General features: G+C 38.9%; 1 protein-coding gene across 2 annotated transcripts in view; it reads right to left on the bottom strand.

Annotated features, from left to right (window-relative positions):
- Positions 1–19,487, bottom strand: part of gemin2 (gem (nuclear organelle) associated protein 2) — a 42,661-nt gene extending 23,174 nt beyond the window's left edge. Inside the window, exons 1-7 of one of the 2 annotated variants that reach the window (XM_059956859.1) lie at positions 19,021–19,468; positions 15,235–15,417; positions 14,757–14,841; positions 8,484–8,573; positions 5,760–5,819; positions 3,864–3,977; positions 1,663–1,707 (exon numbers count right to left, since the gene is read on the bottom strand). In XM_059956859.1, coding sequence (XP_059812842.1) covers positions 1,663–1,707; positions 3,864–3,977; positions 5,760–5,819; positions 8,484–8,573; positions 14,757–14,841; positions 15,235–15,380 — 540 coding nt within the window. In that variant the 5' untranslated portion in view covers positions 15,381–15,417; positions 19,021–19,468. Of the gene's footprint in view, positions 1–1,662; positions 1,708–3,863; positions 3,978–5,759; positions 5,820–8,483; positions 8,574–14,756; positions 14,842–15,234; positions 15,418–19,020 lie in introns of both variants that reach the window. The other variant, XM_059956867.1, reaches the window with a different exon arrangement.
- Between the last annotated feature and the right edge of the window lie 547 nt (positions 19,488–20,034).

Below are 20,034 nucleotides of genomic sequence, written 5' to 3' on the forward strand. Positions count from 1 at the left end.
CAAGAGTTGTTCCAAATAAGCGCTACCCCAATTAATCAGAAACTACTGTATTAATACTTTGGAGAAAATATGCAAGTGAATGTATGGTGGCCAAATTTGCAAGACACAGAAAGATGCTCAAAGACAAGCAATGAGGATACAAGCAGTTTATAGAGAGAGCAAAAAATTGGCAGATGGAGTGGGCATGTGTGAAGTTGTGTATTTTGGAAGAACAAAATAAAAATTAAATGAAGTAAAACTGCAGACCCAGAAAATTTGGGAGTCCTTGTATATACCACACAGAGAACTAGCACACAAGTCTAGCAGGTAATAGGGAAGACTAATAGAATATTACCCCCTTCTTCAAGAGTGTTGGAGCAAAAGTAGAGACATTTTGACTGCAAATGAACAAGGTACTTGTGAGATCAAATTTTCAGTACTATTAACAATCTAAAAAAAATTATTTTGTTAGAAGTGGTTCTGAGAAGGTTCACTGGGATGATTCCAGGTATGGAGCAGTTGTCCAACAAGATGGGACCCACTCAACATTCAATGTTCAATATAAATTTATTATCGAAGTACAGAAACATCACATATAGCTCAACAGAGTTTGGAAGAATACAGGCAACCTTGTGGAAGTATGTAAGATTCTAAGGAGGCTTGAGAGGGTAAATGCTGATAGAATATTTTCACTCATGTGACAGCCCAAAAATAAGAATGTGTAAGAGAGGAAGAAGAATTCATTCTCTCAGAAAAAATTGCAAGCCTCTGGATCTCTTTGCTGAAGAAAGTAGTAGGCCTGGAATCCTCAGGTATACTTTTTAGACTGAGAAAGCTGAGTTCTAATCAGTATGGGAATCAAGAGTGAAGATAAGGATACCAAGGGCAAGTGGATTTGAGGAATGTCAGGTAGGGCATAATCCTATTGAATGGCAAAGCAGGCATTAAGGGGCTGAATGGCCTATTTCTGTTTCTGCTTCTGAAAGTCTTAATAAGTTCTGACCTCGACATGGTGCTTGACCTCAACACAGGTGGTAAGGAAACTGAGTAATGCACAATATCCAAAGCTACATGCTACTGCCTAGGCCTTAAATCAGGAAAGGGCTTTGTGTCTTTTGGCACTGCAAAAGAAAGATCGTTGAGAAGGGCTTTTAGGGTTCACAAAATGAAGGCAGATATGGAGGCTATTCTAGCATCAGATTTGAGAGAATGCAACCTGGATGAAGCTTCTTACAAATGACGTGAAGGGCTGCTTCTGACCAAAAATCCTGGAGAAAGATAGGCACATGGATAAGAGATAAAATGGAGGGCTATATAGGAGGGAAGGGTTAGATTGATCTCAGAGCAGGTTATAAGGTCAGCATGACATTGTGGGTTCAAGAGCCTGTACTGTGCTGTAGTGCTCTATGTTCTATGTTCCAAATGGTGTCTACATCAGCATACCAGTCACACTGAAGACCTGGGAGGGAAAATCTTGGGACATTTTGCAATTAGCTGTCTAAACCTGAATTTTCACTTAGGTACAATTTTAAATTGAATAGTTCACAAAATCACATCATACTCTTATTTAAATGCCAGGCAAAGATGTCTTTGTTCTTTGGTAAAAACAAAGTACTTAACCTCAAGGCAAATTAGAATTTGTTTACTGCTAAAAAAAAAGGTTGAAAATTTAAAATCTGATACCTGACTCATTCTGCTGACAATACTCAATAGGGGAGGAAATCCCACCTGAAAGATAGAGAAATCACCTTCAGCAAATCAAGCTTGACTTCAGTCTAATTCTCAGAAAAACAGTCTGAATAACATGGAAAACACCTTCTTTAGATTAGAAACAACTGATTATGGTCACCCTATTTATATAAATGTGTTCCCTTAAATATTATTAGAATCAAACAAAAAGCAGATAAAAACATCCAAGCATCCTGGCAATCTGGGGTCTTCCCCCTTCCTTCACAGTCCTGGAGAAAGGTCCTGGTCTGAAACATCGACTATCTATTCATTTCCACAGATGCTGTTTGACCTGCTGAGCTCCTCCAGCATTTTGTGTGTGTTGCTTTGGATTTCCAGCATCTGCAGACTTTCTCATGCTTACAAAAACAACCCTGTTTACATGTAATCTCCTGGCAGTATTCAGACACCTTTATCTCTTAAGATCACAAAGTGCCACTTTCATCACTGGAGGCCACTTAAGAGAATTGCTTCGGAAAGTGATGCACAATGGCTTCCACTGGTATGCAACCACACTGATACTCAAACCCAGCCACTGAGCATGAAACGCCCTGCTTTTGTAACACTGTAACTAGGCAGAGAAAGGCAATTAAAAACATTCACGTTAAATAGCTCTACTTAACACCTTATATTACAATACTGTAGAGGCATGGTTACCAAATTAAGTAATTTTGCATATTTTCCAACTTAACAACAAAGAAGACTTATAGATGTATGTAAAAATGGAACCCATTCTTAACCCTAGGACAGCCTGCAATCTGAGTGCATGGAAAGAAAAGAGCATGAAGGTACAAATATATCTTAACAATATATCTTACATGTTAACTAAAATACTGAAATACCACTTACGTAATAAGAAATTCACAGATCTCTTTCTGTTCAGTTTCAGAAAAAAATGTACTAAAGAGGTTGCATAGGGAATACATGGAAAATTCTAGTTATTTTCTTTCAGAGGTACAAAATATATACTCAAATTTATAACTTACTTTCAAATACTGCAATATTTTCCCAAGAAAATAAACTACTTTGTAGACTAACTTGTAACCTTTTAGAATGGCAGGCAGAATTCTCTAATATTTTGCTTAAAAATCACAATTTTATGGTTCTTTTGGTATAAACTGTACATATATCTTGTTCTAGTTTGCACTATGAACTTGTAAAGACTTATTTGGAAATACAGATAAGGATGGTTTCACAAAAGTCTTCCTACTACATTACCAAGATATGGTCATAAGACAAGTTATCATGCTTCTATTTTTAATGTGCACTCTTCTCTTGCAGCCATAGGAACAAATTCATCAGTTATAACCAGCAACACTTTGTATTTACTAAAAAGCTCAGGTGACCAGATGCTTACTAACTCACCAAAAGTTTAACAGCATGCTTTTCAACAGTCCAGTTTACTTTGCTCTTTGCAAGGTCTGTTTGAGTTCATTTCAGATCAGCTAATTATTTTTTGCTTGCTGCTGATCAATATAGTAATGTACAAATTACTAACAATTAAAGCTTCTATGCAGATTTCTAAAACCATTTCAAACTAGATGAAATATTCAATTCATAATAAGTAGTGTTGTTTGAATTTATTGATCTTCATGTCCAAGGTTTATCCTAAATGACAAGTATACAAATCTGTACAGAACTTTGCTTAACAAGTGCACAAAATTGTTGTCAAGAGGGAAGATATTGGTTCAGTTATTATTAACAACCAAAACAATAGCTTATGGAAGCATTTTCAATTACCACAATAAATGCCAAAGCAAGTGGATAACAAAATGATTATTTGTGGTGATTAATTATTTGAATGTTTGTACTAAACTACAAAATATTTACTGGAATTAGTTATGAATCTAGAATATCTACAGCTTTGAAATTCAAATAGATACCTTCTACTTTGTGTTCCTATTCCACCACAAATTTTTGGTGTCTACCAATTAACTAAAGAAAAATGCTAATAAAATACTAGATTATAATGAAATTGAAAGAAGCATTAATAAATTGATGACCCTCTACATTTTTATCAATTCCATTATAGGAAGCTGCATTTATTTAATATAAACAAAGGTTTCCTTGTCATTAAATTATTAGTGAATATATATGACTAACTTTGGAATTATAAAACTTTGTGGTATCTTCATATAACTAAAAAAACTATTTACCTGCACATAGTCAATCCCTGGATTATCAATTTCTTCAGTAATTGATGATGAATTTAAGTACAACTTTTCTCCAAGACAAAATTTTTTCCACCCTTCTTCATCTTCAGGAGATGGCTATGAGGTATAAATGAATTTCAATGTGTTTAGAAAAAATATTTCATCATCTTGGAAACAAAAACTAATATAAATTCTACTTTAAAACTAAAACTTATTGAACATGGCAAATATTTGAGGCCATTCATCTGTCACTAGATGGCAGCAAGATATTGCTGAATAACATTACTTTTTGCAACCATTAGATGTCTCTTATCTCTAAATAACTTGTCTTTTACACAGTAAACACTCCTGAGCATTACACTGAATAGCATTTTAGTATAATACCTAATACAGAAGATCTGTGTGCAACTATTGCTTATTCGAAAAGAATGAGAGAAAGGTTTTCTCCTCACCTGCATAGTTACATAAATGTGCTAGAATTACCAAGGCTAAGCTTTAAATTAAATTTAATAATTTTTTATCAATAATACAGGGACAAAAGGCAAGGAAATACTTCCGTGTAGTGGAGAATGTTCAGAGTGAACTGTAGCCTGCTAGTCCTTGCTCATTTCTATACTTGACAATAATATGGCATAATTAACCACTGGGAACTGGACACAATTTCAGCTTATTACACAAAATATTTTAAGCACATACACAGTTGAAGGAATTGTGACACTAAAACGGATATTCACATCTCCTTTACACTTCTGCCCCACCTTCTGAAGACTCCATACTTGTGTAAAACAGCATTAATGCCAGCAAATCGTCAATGCCTTATCCAAATGGCTCGTCTTCACAAGCAAGTGTAGAGGGAGAGTATAGGTAGTTGGTCAATAAAGGAGGGTTTTGTAGCCAGATCTTCAAGCTTAATTTCAAATGAGATTTTACAAATGTATGGAAAAACATCAATATTGTACAAAAATCAAACTGCTGTAAGAACTCAGTGGTTCATACAGCATCTGAGGAGCAAAGGGATGGCCAACATTTTGGATTGAGATCTGCATTAGGGTTAAGCATCTGCAGTCTCCTGTGCTTCCAAAGGCAATAAAGGTAATTTTCAAATTAATATTTTCAATATTTATATTTTAAATTATTTTCAAGTGATTTAGAGACCAATATTGATGTTACTTTTTAAACTGAGAAGCAATGAACTTCAGGTGGTAGAAAATCTGAAATAAAAGAAGAAAATGATGGAAATACTTTGCAGGTCAGGAAGCAACAGCGAAGACAAAAAAACACTAATCATTTAGATTGTTGATCTTTCGTCAGTTTCAAGATCATTCTGTACTACTGAGCACAAACATCTTGCTTTTCTCATCAGGAATGGTGCATGACTTGTTGAGTATTTCTGGTGTTTCGTTCCAATTTTTAAAAATCAATTGATTATTTTGTTTTAATAATGTTTAACATGATTGAACATCACAGACACATATCACTGAAAAAAATGACAGAACTGATTGATGAAGCTGAGAAGAGGCTTTATCACTAATGTTCTCCCAGCCTTTTATGGGTGAAATTTATACTGGCCCACATAAATGACCAGATTTCATTGTGAACAATCCTGGTATCAATTGAATCCTCCCCAGTCAAGTCTAGAAGGCACTTGTCCAGGCACAGAGCAAGTGTGGGGCACGTGTTGGACAATTTCGTATCTCATCAAAGAGCCGCTGTCAGCAAAATCCTCATCAATGTGATTTGAATCTTTGCTTCATTTTTTAAAAAAGTGGTTACTTTTGCTGAAAATTACAACTTCAAATTGATAAATATCCTTGACTATACGAGTTAATGATTCAGTTTGAAGGCATCACCACAAATATAGCTAATGCTTTACTTTAGCTCACCCATATTATCACTTACCAACAAGACATTACTGTCCAAAGGCTGCGACTTCCAACGATCTCTGTTTTTGTCTATATTCTGGAAAATAGAGCAAAGAAAATTTAATGTCGTTTCCCTAAAACAAGAACATTATTGTGCTACAAAAGAAATGATAAACAGAAAAATGAAAAATGTGATGGCATTCCAGTAGACTGTAATACAAATAATATTCTCTGACCAGCACTTCGCTAGCACAGAGGTGTGGGACTACATGTTGCATCCCCTGCTTATCTGGTAACCTTTCACATTATTGTGGCTTTCCATAAGTTAGCATAAACGCATCCCAATGACTACAATCATCTTAATGTACATACATTTTATTTTTGAAATACAATTATCAAAAGCAGATAGCTATTTTGAGTATCTTTCTGGGTATATTTTTAAGCCCTTTAAAGTTATATATTTTATACTTAGCTAGGTCATAATTATCTATATGTATACGGTTGGTATACTTGTCCCTTTGTAATTAGAACTTTATATAGAATGCCATAGGATTATGGCACTATCCTAGTATTTAAGGAAGTTATTACCAAAAGTACTTTCATGATTAAAAAATAAATTCAATATTTAAAAACATCCCAGTTCAAAATCTTATTTGAATGAGAATCAGGTTTATTAACACTGGCATGTGATGTGAAATTTGTTAACTTAGTAGCAGCAGTTCAATGCAATGCATAATATAGGAAGGAAAAAAATAAATAAATCTTATTCAGTATACTTTATACAGTATATGTATATAGAAGAGATTAAAAAATGTGCAAAAACAGAAATACTATATATTACAAAAAAGTGAGGTAGTTCCAAGGGTTCAATGTCCATTTAGGAATCGGATGACGGAGTGGAAGAAGCTGTTCTTGAATCGCTGAGTGTGTGCCTTCAGGCTTCTGTACCTCCTACATGATGGTAACAGTGAGAAAAGGGCATGCCCTGGGTGCTGAAGGTCCGTAATAATGGACGCTGCCTTTCTGAGACACCGCTCCTTGAAGATGTTCTGGGTAATTTGTAGGCTAGTACCCAAAATGGAGCGGACTAAATTTACAACCCTCTGCAGCTTCTTTCAGTCTTGTGCAGTAGTGCCCACCCTCCCCCCACATACCAGACAGTGATGCAGCCTGTCAGAATGCTCTCCACAATACATCTATATAAGTTTTTGAGTGTATTTGTTGACATGCCAAATCTCTTCAAACTACTAATAAAGTATAGCCGCTGTCTTGACTTCTTTATAACTGCAACAATACGTTGGGACCAGGTTAGATCCTCGGAGATCTTGACACCCAGGAACTTGAAACTGCTCACTCTCTCCACTTCTGATCCCTCTATGAGGATTGGTATGTGTTCCTTCATCTTACCCTTCTGGAAGTCCACAATCAGCTCTTTTGTCTTACCAACATTGAGTGCCAGGTTGTTGCTACAACACCATTCCACTAGTTGGCATATCTCACTCCTGTTACGTCCTCTCCTCACCACCTGAGATTCTACCAACAATGGTTGTATCATGCAAATTTATAGATGGTATTTGAGCTATGCCTAGTGACACAGTCATGGGTATAGAGAGAGTAGAGCAGTGGGCTAAGCACACACCCCTGAGGAGCGCTAGTGTTGACAGCGAGGAGGAGATGTTATCACCAATCTGCAGACTGTGGTCTTCTAGTTAGGAAGTCGAGGATCCAATTGCAGAGGGAGATACAGAAGCCCAGGTTCTGCAACTTCTCATTTAGGATTGTGGGAATGATGGTATTAAATGCTGAGCTATAGTTGATGAACAGCATCCTGATATAGGTGTTTGTATTATCCAGGTGGTCTCAAGCTGCATGGAGAGCCACTGAGATAGCATCTGCCGTTGACCTATTGTGGTGAATTGCAAATTGCAACGGGTGCAGGTCCTTGCTGAGGCAGGAGTTCAGTCCAGTCATGACCAACCTCTCAAAGCATTTGATCACTGTAGATGTGAATGCTACCGGGCAACAGTCATTCAGGCAGCCCACATTATTCTTCTTAGGCACTGGTGTAATTGTTGCCTTTTTGCAGCAAGGAGAACTTCCGCCTGTAGCTGTGAGAGGTTGAGAATGACATTGAATACTCCCACCAATTGGTTGGCACAGGTTTTCAGAGCCTTACCAGGTGCTCCATCGGACCTTCTGCCTTTTGAGGGTTCACTCTCTTTAAAGACAGTCTAACATCGGTCTCTGAGACAGAGATCTCAGGGTCATCAGGTGCAGCAGGGTTCTTCACAGCTGTGGTTTTCAAAGTGGGGATAGAAGGCATTGAGATCATCTGGTAGTAAAGCATTGTTGCCATTCATGCTAATGGGTTTCGCTTTGTAGGAAGGAATGTCTTGCAAACCCTGCCAGAGTTGTCATACATCCGATGTCACCTCCAACCTCATCAAAATTGTCTCTTCCCCCTTGAAGAAGCCCTCCGCAAATCATACCTGGTTTTCTGGTACAGGTCTGGATTGCCAGACTTGAATACCACAGATTTAGCCTTCAGCAGATGACGTACCTCCTGGTTCATTCACGGTTTTTGGTTTGGTAATGTACAGTAAGTCTTTGAAGGCACACACTCATCCACTCTGTAATATTAAATACCGTAAATGTAATATTATACGTAGCTAGAAAATTAATTTGACTTTCCCCTATAATGTAACTCTAATGTTTTTCACCACTGTATTCCTGATTTGGTAGTATAAACAAATATTTTTACCTGTCGAAGGCTTGAAAAATTAGCTACTTGCTGTTGCTGCCACTTGAGACTGGGAGAAAATCCTGCAGGGGCAGGTTGACATCCCGACAGCTAAAATATATAAATTGAATTATGATAAATATCCAAAACATGCAGCAACATTACAGCTTGAATACATCTGTACTTTAAACTCTATGAAGATAAAATAACTCAATTTCTGCAGCAACAGAAAAGATAGCAACCAGGTTGGAAACATTTCATGTAGTATCAGGACTACTTCCTTTTTAAGTTTTATTAAACAAAAACAATAAAAACAGCTAAGTCCTGACATACATCTTTATAGAAAGTTATCAGATAATGTAAAAAAGTTACACTCTGAATAGTGAACTTTGATCATCTGCTGAATATTTTTCAATGTTCATATTTTGTTTTATCACACAGAGCAAAGGCACACAAAAGCAAAGTTAATTTTCATACAATACAAGGACTATCTGTCATGTACCCGTGACCGGGTTAGAGAACCAGCAGAAATGGAAAACACCCTGGAGTCTGGTATTGCTATATACTAATTGTGTTTATTAGTAACTACGCAATACAGTACTATAAATGCAGATATATCAAACAGATTAGCAATGATATATATATATATATATATATATAGAGAGAGGAAGAAAACTAAGCTCTTTTATACGTTAGGGGTGAATGAATAGAGTCTTACGATGATGAAGTGAATTCAGTTCAGTTCGAGGTAGTTATTTGAGTAGCGTTGGAGAGAGAGAGAGAGGTGAGCTGATGCCGTCAATCTTCTCGTTGTCTTCCGAAATCCTGTTGTGGTCACCGACTATGACCATGATATGTATAATCGTTCTTCAGTGGTGGAATTATCACCCAGGCGAGAGTGGACACAAAAATAATTTCCCACCGGTCGCACCTTTTTACACTGTGAGAGCAAATGACTGATTTCCCCAAATCGATCCTCCAAAAACCCCACCTGCCTGTGCGTGTAACAGAGCTCGTCCAGTGTCTGAAACTGTGTGTCTGTCTGTGTCTCAGCAGACCTGGTTTTTATCTCCACATGTTGGACACCAGTTGTCCATCAACCTGCTCCGCCCTCTGCAGGAACTTTACAAGCAGGTAAGTGTCCTTGTGGAAAGGTAAACAACTTGCAGAGAAACCATAACATCAATCTTTCAAGCAGTTTCTGTCTCTCTCTCTCTCTCTCTCTCTCTCTCTCATTATGTCTGATGCCTTCCTCTCTCTCTCTTAATAGCAGCACAGTTCAAAGGGTCAATTCTGGACCCCGTTCCAAACTGGGGTTACCCGTGACATATCAAAGGATTAGAAATGAATGCAAGATTAAAAACATTCATGATTAAATCACAATTTTGGCTGCATCGGTAAATAAAATTTCTGCAAATTTACAGTTGCAGTACTGTAGAAAAGTCTTGGGCACATGTTAAAAAAAAACTTCTGCAAAGGGAAGATGCTTTCAAAAATAATAAAATAAAAAAGTTTTTAAATATCAAAAAATACTATAAAGAGCAATAAACAGTAAAAATCTAAATGAAATCAATATTTGGTGTAACCTCCCTTTGCCTTTAAAACTGCATCAATTCTTTCAGATACACTGTTGGGCAGTTTTCTAAGAAAATCGGCTGGTAGGTTGTTTGAAGCATCTCGGAAGAACTTGCTACAGTTCTTCAACAGACTTCGCTTGCTTCAGTCTTTCCGGGTAATTGCAGACAGCCTCGATGTTGTTGAGATCAGGGCTCTGTGAAGGCCAAACCAGCTGTTGCGGAACTCTTTGTTCTTCTTTTCAATGAAGACAGCTCTTTATTACCTTGGCTGTGTGTTTGGGGTTATTGTCCTGCTGCAAAATGAAGTTGGGACTGATCAGACAACACCCTGATGCTACCTGATGATGGATGAGAATCTGCTTGGACATTTCAGCATTGAGGATTCCATAGTCCTGATGAAGGGTCTCGGCCCGAAAAGTTGACCGTTCGTTTCCACAGATGCTGCCCGAACTGCTGAGTTCCTCCAGCCTGTTGTGTGTGAGGATTCCATCAACTTTGACCCACTCCATTTCCAAAAATGCAGTCCCAAACCTGCAGGGAACCTCTGCTGTGCTTCACTTTGGCTGCAAACAGTCATCTATGTAGCACTCTCCAGCTATTCTACAGCCAAACTGCCTCCCCTGAGCCAAAAATGTCAAATTTTGACTCTTCAGTCCAGAGCACTTGCTGCTGTTGTTCAGCACCCCAGTCCATGTGTTTTTGTGTGTGGTTAGTCTCTTGGCTTTGTTTCAACTTTGGAGGAATGGCTTTTTGGCAGCAACTCTTCCATGAATACCACTTCTGACAGGACTTCTCCAGACTTTAGAGTGGTGTAGTGTGTACTAGTTTCTGAGAGTTCAGAGCTGATAGAAGTGATGGACTTCTTCTGATTTAGAAGGGACATCAGTTTGATGTATCTCTCATCTGCTGCACTCAGTTTCCATGCCTGACCACTGCATTTCTTGTCCTCAACCCTGCCTAGTTCTTTGTGCTTCTTCAGAAGAGCTTGGAGAGCACATCTTGAAACTCCTGTCTGCTGTGAAATTTTATGCTTGGGAGAAACCTTGCTGATGCAGGATGACCATCTTGATTCTTGTTGCTATACTCACTCTTGCCATGGTGTAAGAACTGATGATTTGAAGGTTAAACAGTCACATCTCCACACCCTCACCTTTTAATTTAGTTGTCTTTCACCCATTTTGACCCCCCCTTTACTCTCTGTGTTCCCATGTCACCACCCACAGCTCCAATCAGCTAATTAAATTTGCTGACGACACTACACTGATTGGTCTAATCTCAAATAATAATGAGGCAGCCTACAGAGAAGTCATCACCCTGACACAGTGGTGCCAAGAAAACAACCTCTCCGTCAATGTCGCAAAAACAAAGGAGCTGGTTGTGGACTACAGGAAGAATGGAGACAGGCTAACCTCTATTGACATCAACGGATCTGGGGTTGAGAGGGTGAACAGCATTAAGTTCCTCGCATAAACATCACCGAGGATCTCACGTGGTCTGTACATACCAGCTGTGTGGTGAAAAAGGCACAATAGCACCTCTTTCACCTCAGATGGTTGAAGAAGTTTGGTGTGCACCCCAAATTCTAAGAACTTTCTACAAGGGGACAATTGAGAGCATCCTGACTGGCTGCATCACTGCCTGGTATGGGAACTGTACTTCCCTCAATTGGTGGACTCTGCAGAGAGTGGTGCGGACACCCCAGCACATCTGTAGATATGAACTTCCCACTATTCAGGACATTTACAGAGACAGATGTAAAAAGGGTCCGAGGGATCATTGGGGACCCGAGTCACCCCAACCACAAACTGCTCCAGCTGCTACCATCTGGGAAAAGGTACTGCAGCATAAAAGCCAGGATCAGCAGGCTCCGGGACAGCTTCTTCCACCAGGCCATCAGACTGCTTAACTTATGCTGAGACAACTGTATTTCTATGTTATATTGACTATCTTGTTGGATATACTACAGTATTTATTATAAATTACTATAAATTGCACATTTAGACGGAGAAATAACTTAAAAGATTTTTACTCCTCATGTATAGAAAGGATGTAAGTAATAGTCAATTTGAATTCAATTCTTTTGCACGCATTTCTGTTTCAGTTAATCAGTTTAGTTCATTCAACTCATAATATCATTGATAATTAGGACCTGTTTGTTATCGTTGTTTAATCATGCACTGGGCTACATACCTGCAAAGTCATCACTTTTTAATTTGAAAAGAGGTCTACGCTTAATATATTACCTTATTTACTGAAATACAAAAAACTTCTCTGTAAAATTTAATTTTTTTGGAAAAAGAATGTTTGGAAAAATAAAATTTGCTAATTTCTACTGATACACTAATGCAGAAGACAAAAAAAAAAACACCTAAAACAATATTTATATAAAAAAATCTAGGGTGCCTATGACTTTAGCACAGTTTCATTTCAAATTAATTCACAGGGACTTGCTGTAGCTACTTGACCTTGCTCAAGATCATAAGTGCTCATTTATTTTTCAATTTTCAATCCAGTTGCAGCAGTTTTTTCAATGTTCGTTAAAGGTGACAGAGCGGGTAGTCACATTGCCCAGCTAGAATGGGTACTTAGTTTACTACATCTACTGCCTTCACTTGCTTTCCCCATTTTGTCCACCTACTGCTACCTGACAATGTGGGTGAGGTGTTGGTACCCATTAGAAGATGCATGTTGTTGAGTGGCTCTGCGTAGGAATGAGAGGACTGGCTATGTATCACATGAAGCTTGTCAGAACTGTGAATCCTCTTGGGAGCTGAAATTCATAAAGGAATGGGTTCCATATTGAGCAGATGATTGGGTGTGTGTGAGCTGGATGCTTCTGAAGGGAAGCATTGGAGCTTACAGGACTACAATTTAAAAATGACATGTTGCATTAATTGCATCAGCCACATATAATTTAATTGCATCAGCCACATATAATATTACCATGGCTAACCACACAAGTTAACAAAATCACATTAATATGACACTGTACCTTATGAATTTTGCAACTGCAAATGGAGACAAAATGTGTACTTGCTTTAGTGTTATCCCTTTACCTCAGTGTTTCAAAATATATTTGACTATTCCCCAACTATATTTTCAAGATGTACATATAAAAGGAAGCATTCTTTATGTAAGTGATAAGGTAAAGGTTACAAGGCCCAACCAAATTTCAAGGGAATCACCACACAGATAAACAAGATTTATTTTAAAAGTAAAAATAATGTGTTAATTTATCAATTTATTTTCTTAGCTACTATTTTACAAAGTATCTTAACTATCCTGAATTTATACCATTTTTACAACCTATGCTATAAAGCATTTTAAAACATTTATAAAAATCTTTTGAAGTTAGACCAATATTAAGCAGAGAAAAACAGCAAATGTCCAAATAATCAATGTAATTTAATGGTTATAGGTAGAGTGGAATGTTCACCTTAAAGTTGAGAAAATGTTATTTCTGGACTCTGCCCTTTGAAATGACTATCCCATCCAACAACTTGCAATGCTGCATAATGTAATTACAAACAAATGGATTTGATAGACCAAATTAAGCTATTTCTCTTTCATTTTGCCTTTAAAATGGAGAGTCATTCTTCAGTTAACAGAAGACACAAGAGATTGCAGATGCTGGAAATATGGAGCCATATCTAAAAACTCAAAGGAACTTAGTGGACCAAGCAGCATTGATGAAGGGAAATGGACTGTTGATGTTTGGTGTCGAGACTCTTATCAGTACTGGAAAGGAACAGAGAAGATACAGTAGACAATATATAATGATAGGGGGAAGGAGTGGACTAAGAGCTAGCAGGATAGGTAGATCCAGGTAAAGGGTTGGGCTGAAAGGCAGGTGAAGGGTTGGTGTTGAGAATGTGAATGATATCATGAAGCTGGGAGGTGATTAGTGGAATTGGCTAAGGACTGAACAAAATGGAATTTGATTGAAGAGGACAGTAAGCCATCAGTAAGAGGAGGTGAGGAAGGTAAGTGGGAGGAGGAATGTGAGGGTGTTGGGCAGATTGAGAGAGTAGGGAAGGTATTGGGGTCCAGTGTGATTAGGGGAAAAGGAAGGAAGTCAATAAAGGAAGAAACCAGAAGGTCAATTGGAGGTCCAAAAGCTGAGGTTTGATGGCTGGAGCCCTGAGTCTGCAAATCTCTGCAAGTATGCTGGGGATGCTGATTGTTTGATCAAATCCACGAGTCCGCTGGAGGCCTGTGTATGTGCATGGGTGGGTGGTGAGGGAGGAACAGGGCTTGTTTTGCTGTTGTTGCTTTGTCATACGGTATGTTCTGTTTTGTGTTCCGCACTTCTCTGCCAAACATGGTGAGCATTCACTATTGGCACTAGAATGTGTAGTGACATTTGCAGGCCTTCAGCACATCCTTGGGTGTGTTGGTTGTTAATACATATAATGCATTTCACTAACAAGAGAAAATCTGCAGATGCTGGAAGTCCAAGCAACACACATAAAATGCTGGAAGAACTCAGCAGGCCATGCAGCATCTATGGAAAAGAGTACTGTTGATGTTTCAGGCCGAAACCCTTTGGCAGCACTGAATTTCACTGTATGTTTCAACGTACATGTGAGAGATCGATAAATAAATCTGAACCTGAACCTTACCGCTAATTTCAGTGGCATTGACTGATAATAAAGAAATAAAAGTAGTCAAGAAAATAGAGAGGATTTTATTTTAATAAAACTGATATTGAACTTACCGAAATATTTACTGTTTGATTGCTTTTTAACTTTCTTGGGTCAATTTTTGCCACCACTACTTCAGGACATCTTGATGCTTCAATCCTGAATGCAAAAATTTAGAAGTAACTTCTACAATCCATAGCAATAAACTGTAAATAAAACTAAACCATCCAATTACCTGATTACATTTTTATTATCCAACATTATTTGCTTCTAAACTTTCATTTGAATATCCATTATGTTCTGGTAATCTACGAACAATTTTACACCATAAACCAATCTTTTGTTAGGCAACCAGTGCCATATTTGGTTGATAAAGGTGCAGCTAGAGCACCAATCTACTGATGGAAAGTAGATACTACCACACTTTTACACATCAGTTACATCTCAAGTGCACTGGCATGCAAAGCAAAACATCCACTGTTGGTCTAGCAATTTGACTTTCTTTGCACCTTCTGTTAATTCAAATAATTCAATTCAGACACTCTTACTTACTGGACTCTTTTTAAATATTCTTGGGGTGTTCTTGGTGGCACACTAGGGTCAAAGTCTTCTGTGGTATCCCAGTCATCCACAGGTAATTGCCTGGGCATCAGTTCTTCATCAAAATTCATTTCTGTCAAAACTTTTTTGCCACCCATAAAGGAAAATTTAACTTCAGAATTGCATTTGATTCACCTAAGATGGAATCAGAAGAAAATTCATACAATGAGAAGTAAAATATTTGAACAAATATTTTACATAGAATATAGACATCTCCAGCACATTACAGCCCCTTCGGCCCACAATGTTGTGCCAACCATGTAACCTACTCTAGAAATTGCCTAGAATTTCCCTACCACGTAACCCTCTATTTTTCTAAGCTCCAAGAGATCTAAGAGTCTCTTAAAATACCTATTGTATCCAGCACCAGCAGCCCATTCCATACACCTACCACACTCTGTGTGAAAAACTTATATCTTCATCATCTTATATAGCTCTACCAAATCATCCTCCGTCGCTCTAAGGAGAAAAGGCCGAGTTCACTCAACCTATTCTCATAAGGCATGCTCTCCAATCCAGGCAACATCCTTGTAAATTTCCTCTGCACTCTCTCTATAGTATCTACATCCTTCCTGTAGTGAGGTCAGCAGAACTGAATGCAGTACGTCAAGTCGGATTGAGTTCAAGAGCCATGAGGTAACATTACAGTTAATGTTACCTCATGGCTCTTGAACTCAATCCTACAGTTGAATGCCAACACATCATACACCTTCTTCACAATACTGTCAACCTGAGCAGCAGCTTTGAGTGTCCTGTGGACACACATCCTAAGATCTCTCTGATCCTCCACACTGCCAAGAGTCTTACCATTAATATTTTATTCTGCATTCAAATTTGACCTTCCAAAATGGACCACTTAACACTTACATGGGTTGAACTCCATCTGCCACTTCTCAGCCCAGTTATATAGATCATAGGAATTTACAGCACATTACAGGCCCTTTAGCCCACAATATTGTGCCAACCATGTAATTTACTCTAGAGACTGCCTAGAATGTCAGCGCATAGTCCTCTATTTTTCTAAGCTGCATATACCTATCTAAGAGGCTCTTAAAAGACCCTATTGTATCTGCTTCCACCACCATTGCCGGCAGTGTATTCCACGCACCCAGCACTCTCTGTGTGAAAAACTTACCTGACATCCCCTCGGTACCTATTTCCAAGCACCATAAAGCTATGCCCACTCGTGTTAGCCATTTCAGCCCTGGGACAAAGTCTCTAGCTATCCATACAATCAATGCCTCTCATCATCTTATACACTTCAATCAGGTCACCTTTCATCCTCTGGTGCTCCAAGGAGAAAAGGCCAAGTTCACTCAACCTATTTTCGTAAGGTACCCCCTCAAATCCAGGCAACTGGTTTGGAGGGCGTACCTTATGAGAACAGGTTTACATTTAATGTTTACAATAATAAATTCCAAACAGGGCGTCCAACAGTATATTTTTGATAATGGTACATTTTTGTACTAATTGAATGAAAGAACTGGAAGAGTATATGATTTACAGTTTCTAGTCATTACTCTTTGATTAGAACAAATTACATTGTTCCTAAACAGCAGGATAAAATTTTTTTGCCAAGGACAGGATCAATATATGAATAAAGCTTTCTGTTCACATACAGAACTGAGTTGTGGCCAAAGCCCAATGAAAGCTCCTGTAGTACTTCATATAAATTAGAATAAATTGATATTTGGAAAGACTGGATTGATTAGAGGGTCATATTAGGTGTAACTCCAGTATTCTGTATGCTAGTGAAACTATCAAAGCTGTGTTCATACCAGTGATTTTGTGGAGTAAATTATATCATAATAAAAATTAATGCCAAAGATTTTGCAGAGACCAGAGGGACAAAACTTAAATACAATTCTGGAGTGTTTTTAATAATAAATTTAAGATCTTCATCACCCAAATTCCTATGACTGGACATTGACATTAAAACAGTTCTGTTCACTGAATTATAGGAAAGATGTCAACAAAATAGAGAAGATTACATGTACAGAGAAGATTTACTAGAATGTTTGCTGGGTTTTAGCACCTAAGTTACAGAGAAAGGTTGTACAAGTTAGGTCTTTATTCTTTGGAGCATAGAAGGTTGAGGGGGGACTTGATAGAGGTATGTAAAATTATGATGGGGATAGATGGAGTTGACGTGGATAGGCTTTTTCCATTGAGAATAGGGGAGATTCAAACAAGAGGACATAAGTTGAGAGTTAGGGGGCAGAAGTTTAGGGGTTACACGAGGGGGAATTTCTTTACTCAGAGAGTGGTAGCTGTGTGGAACGAGCTTCCAGTAGAAATGGAAGAGGCAGGTTCAATATTGTCAATTGAAGTAAAATTGGATAAGTACATCGACAGGAAAGGAATGGAGGGTTATGGGCTGAGTGCCAGTTGGTGGGATTAGGTGAGAGTAAGTGTTCGGCACGGACAAGAAGGGCCGAGATGGCCTGTTTCCATGCTGTAATTGTTATATGGTTAAAAGATACCAAAGCACTATTTTCACCTTCTCTGTTCACCTAACAACTGGGAAAAGGTTTAAGATTTTTTAAGCAGTTATATCTTCTTGTCAGTCCTGAAATTGAGATGTTGAATGCAAGGCAGTGAGATAGATACATTGTTAAATACGTACTACTGTACTCCAAATTTGTTTTTATAGCTAACCATGTTATCACTCGTGTATTTCAAATCCTGGATTTAGGACATAAAAGGTGCACAGGAAATATGCAATAGGTGAGTTAAAAAGAATTGCAGGAAAAAGCACCTTGTTAATTTGGTAGTAGTGAGAGAACCAGGTGAGTTTCAAGAGTTTGGGGGAGGGGGATACAGGACCAGGCGAGCTTCAGGTAAGTGTGGAGCTCCAATACACCAAAGGCGTTACAGAAAATTAGACCCCAAACTCACGAGATTCAAATGAACTGCAGAAATCAGTATCTAATGAATTCATCAAAACACTGAAATCTCTGAAAAGTATAATAGCAAATCTTGGGAGCTTAACTGTAAAACAAAATTTCCCTTTAATGGTCATTCCAAATGGTCTAGAATTACTATAAACGTAACAATGGGAAAACTGCAGAAAAAGTTCTGTTTCCAGCGAAAGGCTAGCGTATGAAATTGTGTTTGTGCATATATTAAAATTGCAAAGAATTGGGATGCGATTTGAACTACTTATTTAAGAGATATGATTGCTACTCAGAAACTTAAGTCTCTCAGCGGGGGGCAGAGCAAAAATAACTTGTATTGATACCAAAATAACAGCGATGTGGTGGAGGAATTAAGTGCAAGCACGAATGTACAGTAATAAAACACCAGCTAAATTTTACAAATAGTCGCGAACTGAAACAAATCTCAGCATATTGGTGGAAGTTGGCCAAAATGTAAGGGATTAATCTTTAAAATGTATTAATATATTTTCAAATCAACCCAAATGTCAGTTCCGAAAGTGCAGCCCTTCTCCGAACCAGTGACTGGCCCCCGAAGGGAATTAGCAGCACGTTTACAAAAGGCTGTATCGTGGACTCTACCGGCACCACTGGGGCGTCAGGACAGGGCAAGGATTCACCGAAAAAGCCGCGTCTGCTGATCGCTACAACCCAATGTGTGGAGCAGACACCAGGCCGTGAGGCCACGCACAGCCCCGCCGCAGAGTTGGCCCAAACTCCACATGCGGGCTCGCCAGCCCCGCCCACACGCGAGAGCACCGGGCGTTTAACGGTCGTCGTCCCCCACCCCACGGGTACGTACTGTCCTCAGACCCGTCCCCTTCACAGGCTGGCACGGTGCAGCGTCGCTCCTGTCGCCACCGGCCCGCGGCTCAGAGAGAACTACAACACCCAGCAGGCCTTGCGTACGCTGCCGCTGCGTATTGGAGTCCCGGCCGGGCCCGGGTGAGGAGCTGGCTTTGTGAGTGAATTGAACATGTCGCAGCGCGCAGACTTTACAGTGCAACACCTTTCACAAGATACTTACGGAGGGACCACAATTACTGAAATTGATTTACTTATTATATCTTCTTTTCCTTCTACTGTATATTATGTATTGCATTGAACTGTGCTGCTGAGTTAACAAATCTCACGACACATGCGGTGGTGATAAACCTGATTCCGAGAGAGATGCTGGAACTTTGGAGCACACGTGAAATACTGTACTGGAGGAATTCCACGGGCCAGGCAGTATCTCGGGAGGGAAGTGGATAGTCGACGTTTCAGTCGGGGACCCTGTATCATGACTGCCCTTGGGGCCAGTATGTAGGTTTTCACAAATAAACCGGCGAAGGTGTTTTTTTCCAGAAAAAAACATAGCAAATCATTTATTCACCACCAAAAACTGAACACAAAACGCTTTGAAAGTCCTTTAAGTAATTACCTCGTCACATCAGACCAGCTTCTTAAGATAAACCCCAACCCAATGTCTGTGGCTGTGAATTCTGTACATTTCCACCAATTATTTTACCCACCCCCATCCCCTGCAGAATACGCTAGAGCCGGCATTGTGAGCCTGTCTGGATCTCAGACAAAACGCCCGCCTTGGGCCCAATGTTTCTTGGGTGGAGGAACAACAGGTGATTTTGGCTTGTCTAGAGGTGTGTGGATACACTCATGGTCATGTCGTGATGGCAGGGGCATGGTAGCAGAACCCTCCAAATATTGGCCGGTTTAAGGCGATCTACATTAAGGTTTACCCCTTTTATCTATGATAAAAGTCGTTTCTCTCCATTCCAAACTGCAGAATGGGGTATTGTAAGGGGGCCTAAGGGGA

Source organism: Hypanus sabinus, chromosome 2 (assembly GCF_030144855.1).
Source record: "Hypanus sabinus isolate sHypSab1 chromosome 2, sHypSab1.hap1, whole genome shotgun sequence".
Taxonomy (NCBI): Eukaryota; Metazoa; Chordata; class Chondrichthyes; order Myliobatiformes; family Dasyatidae; genus Hypanus; species Hypanus sabinus.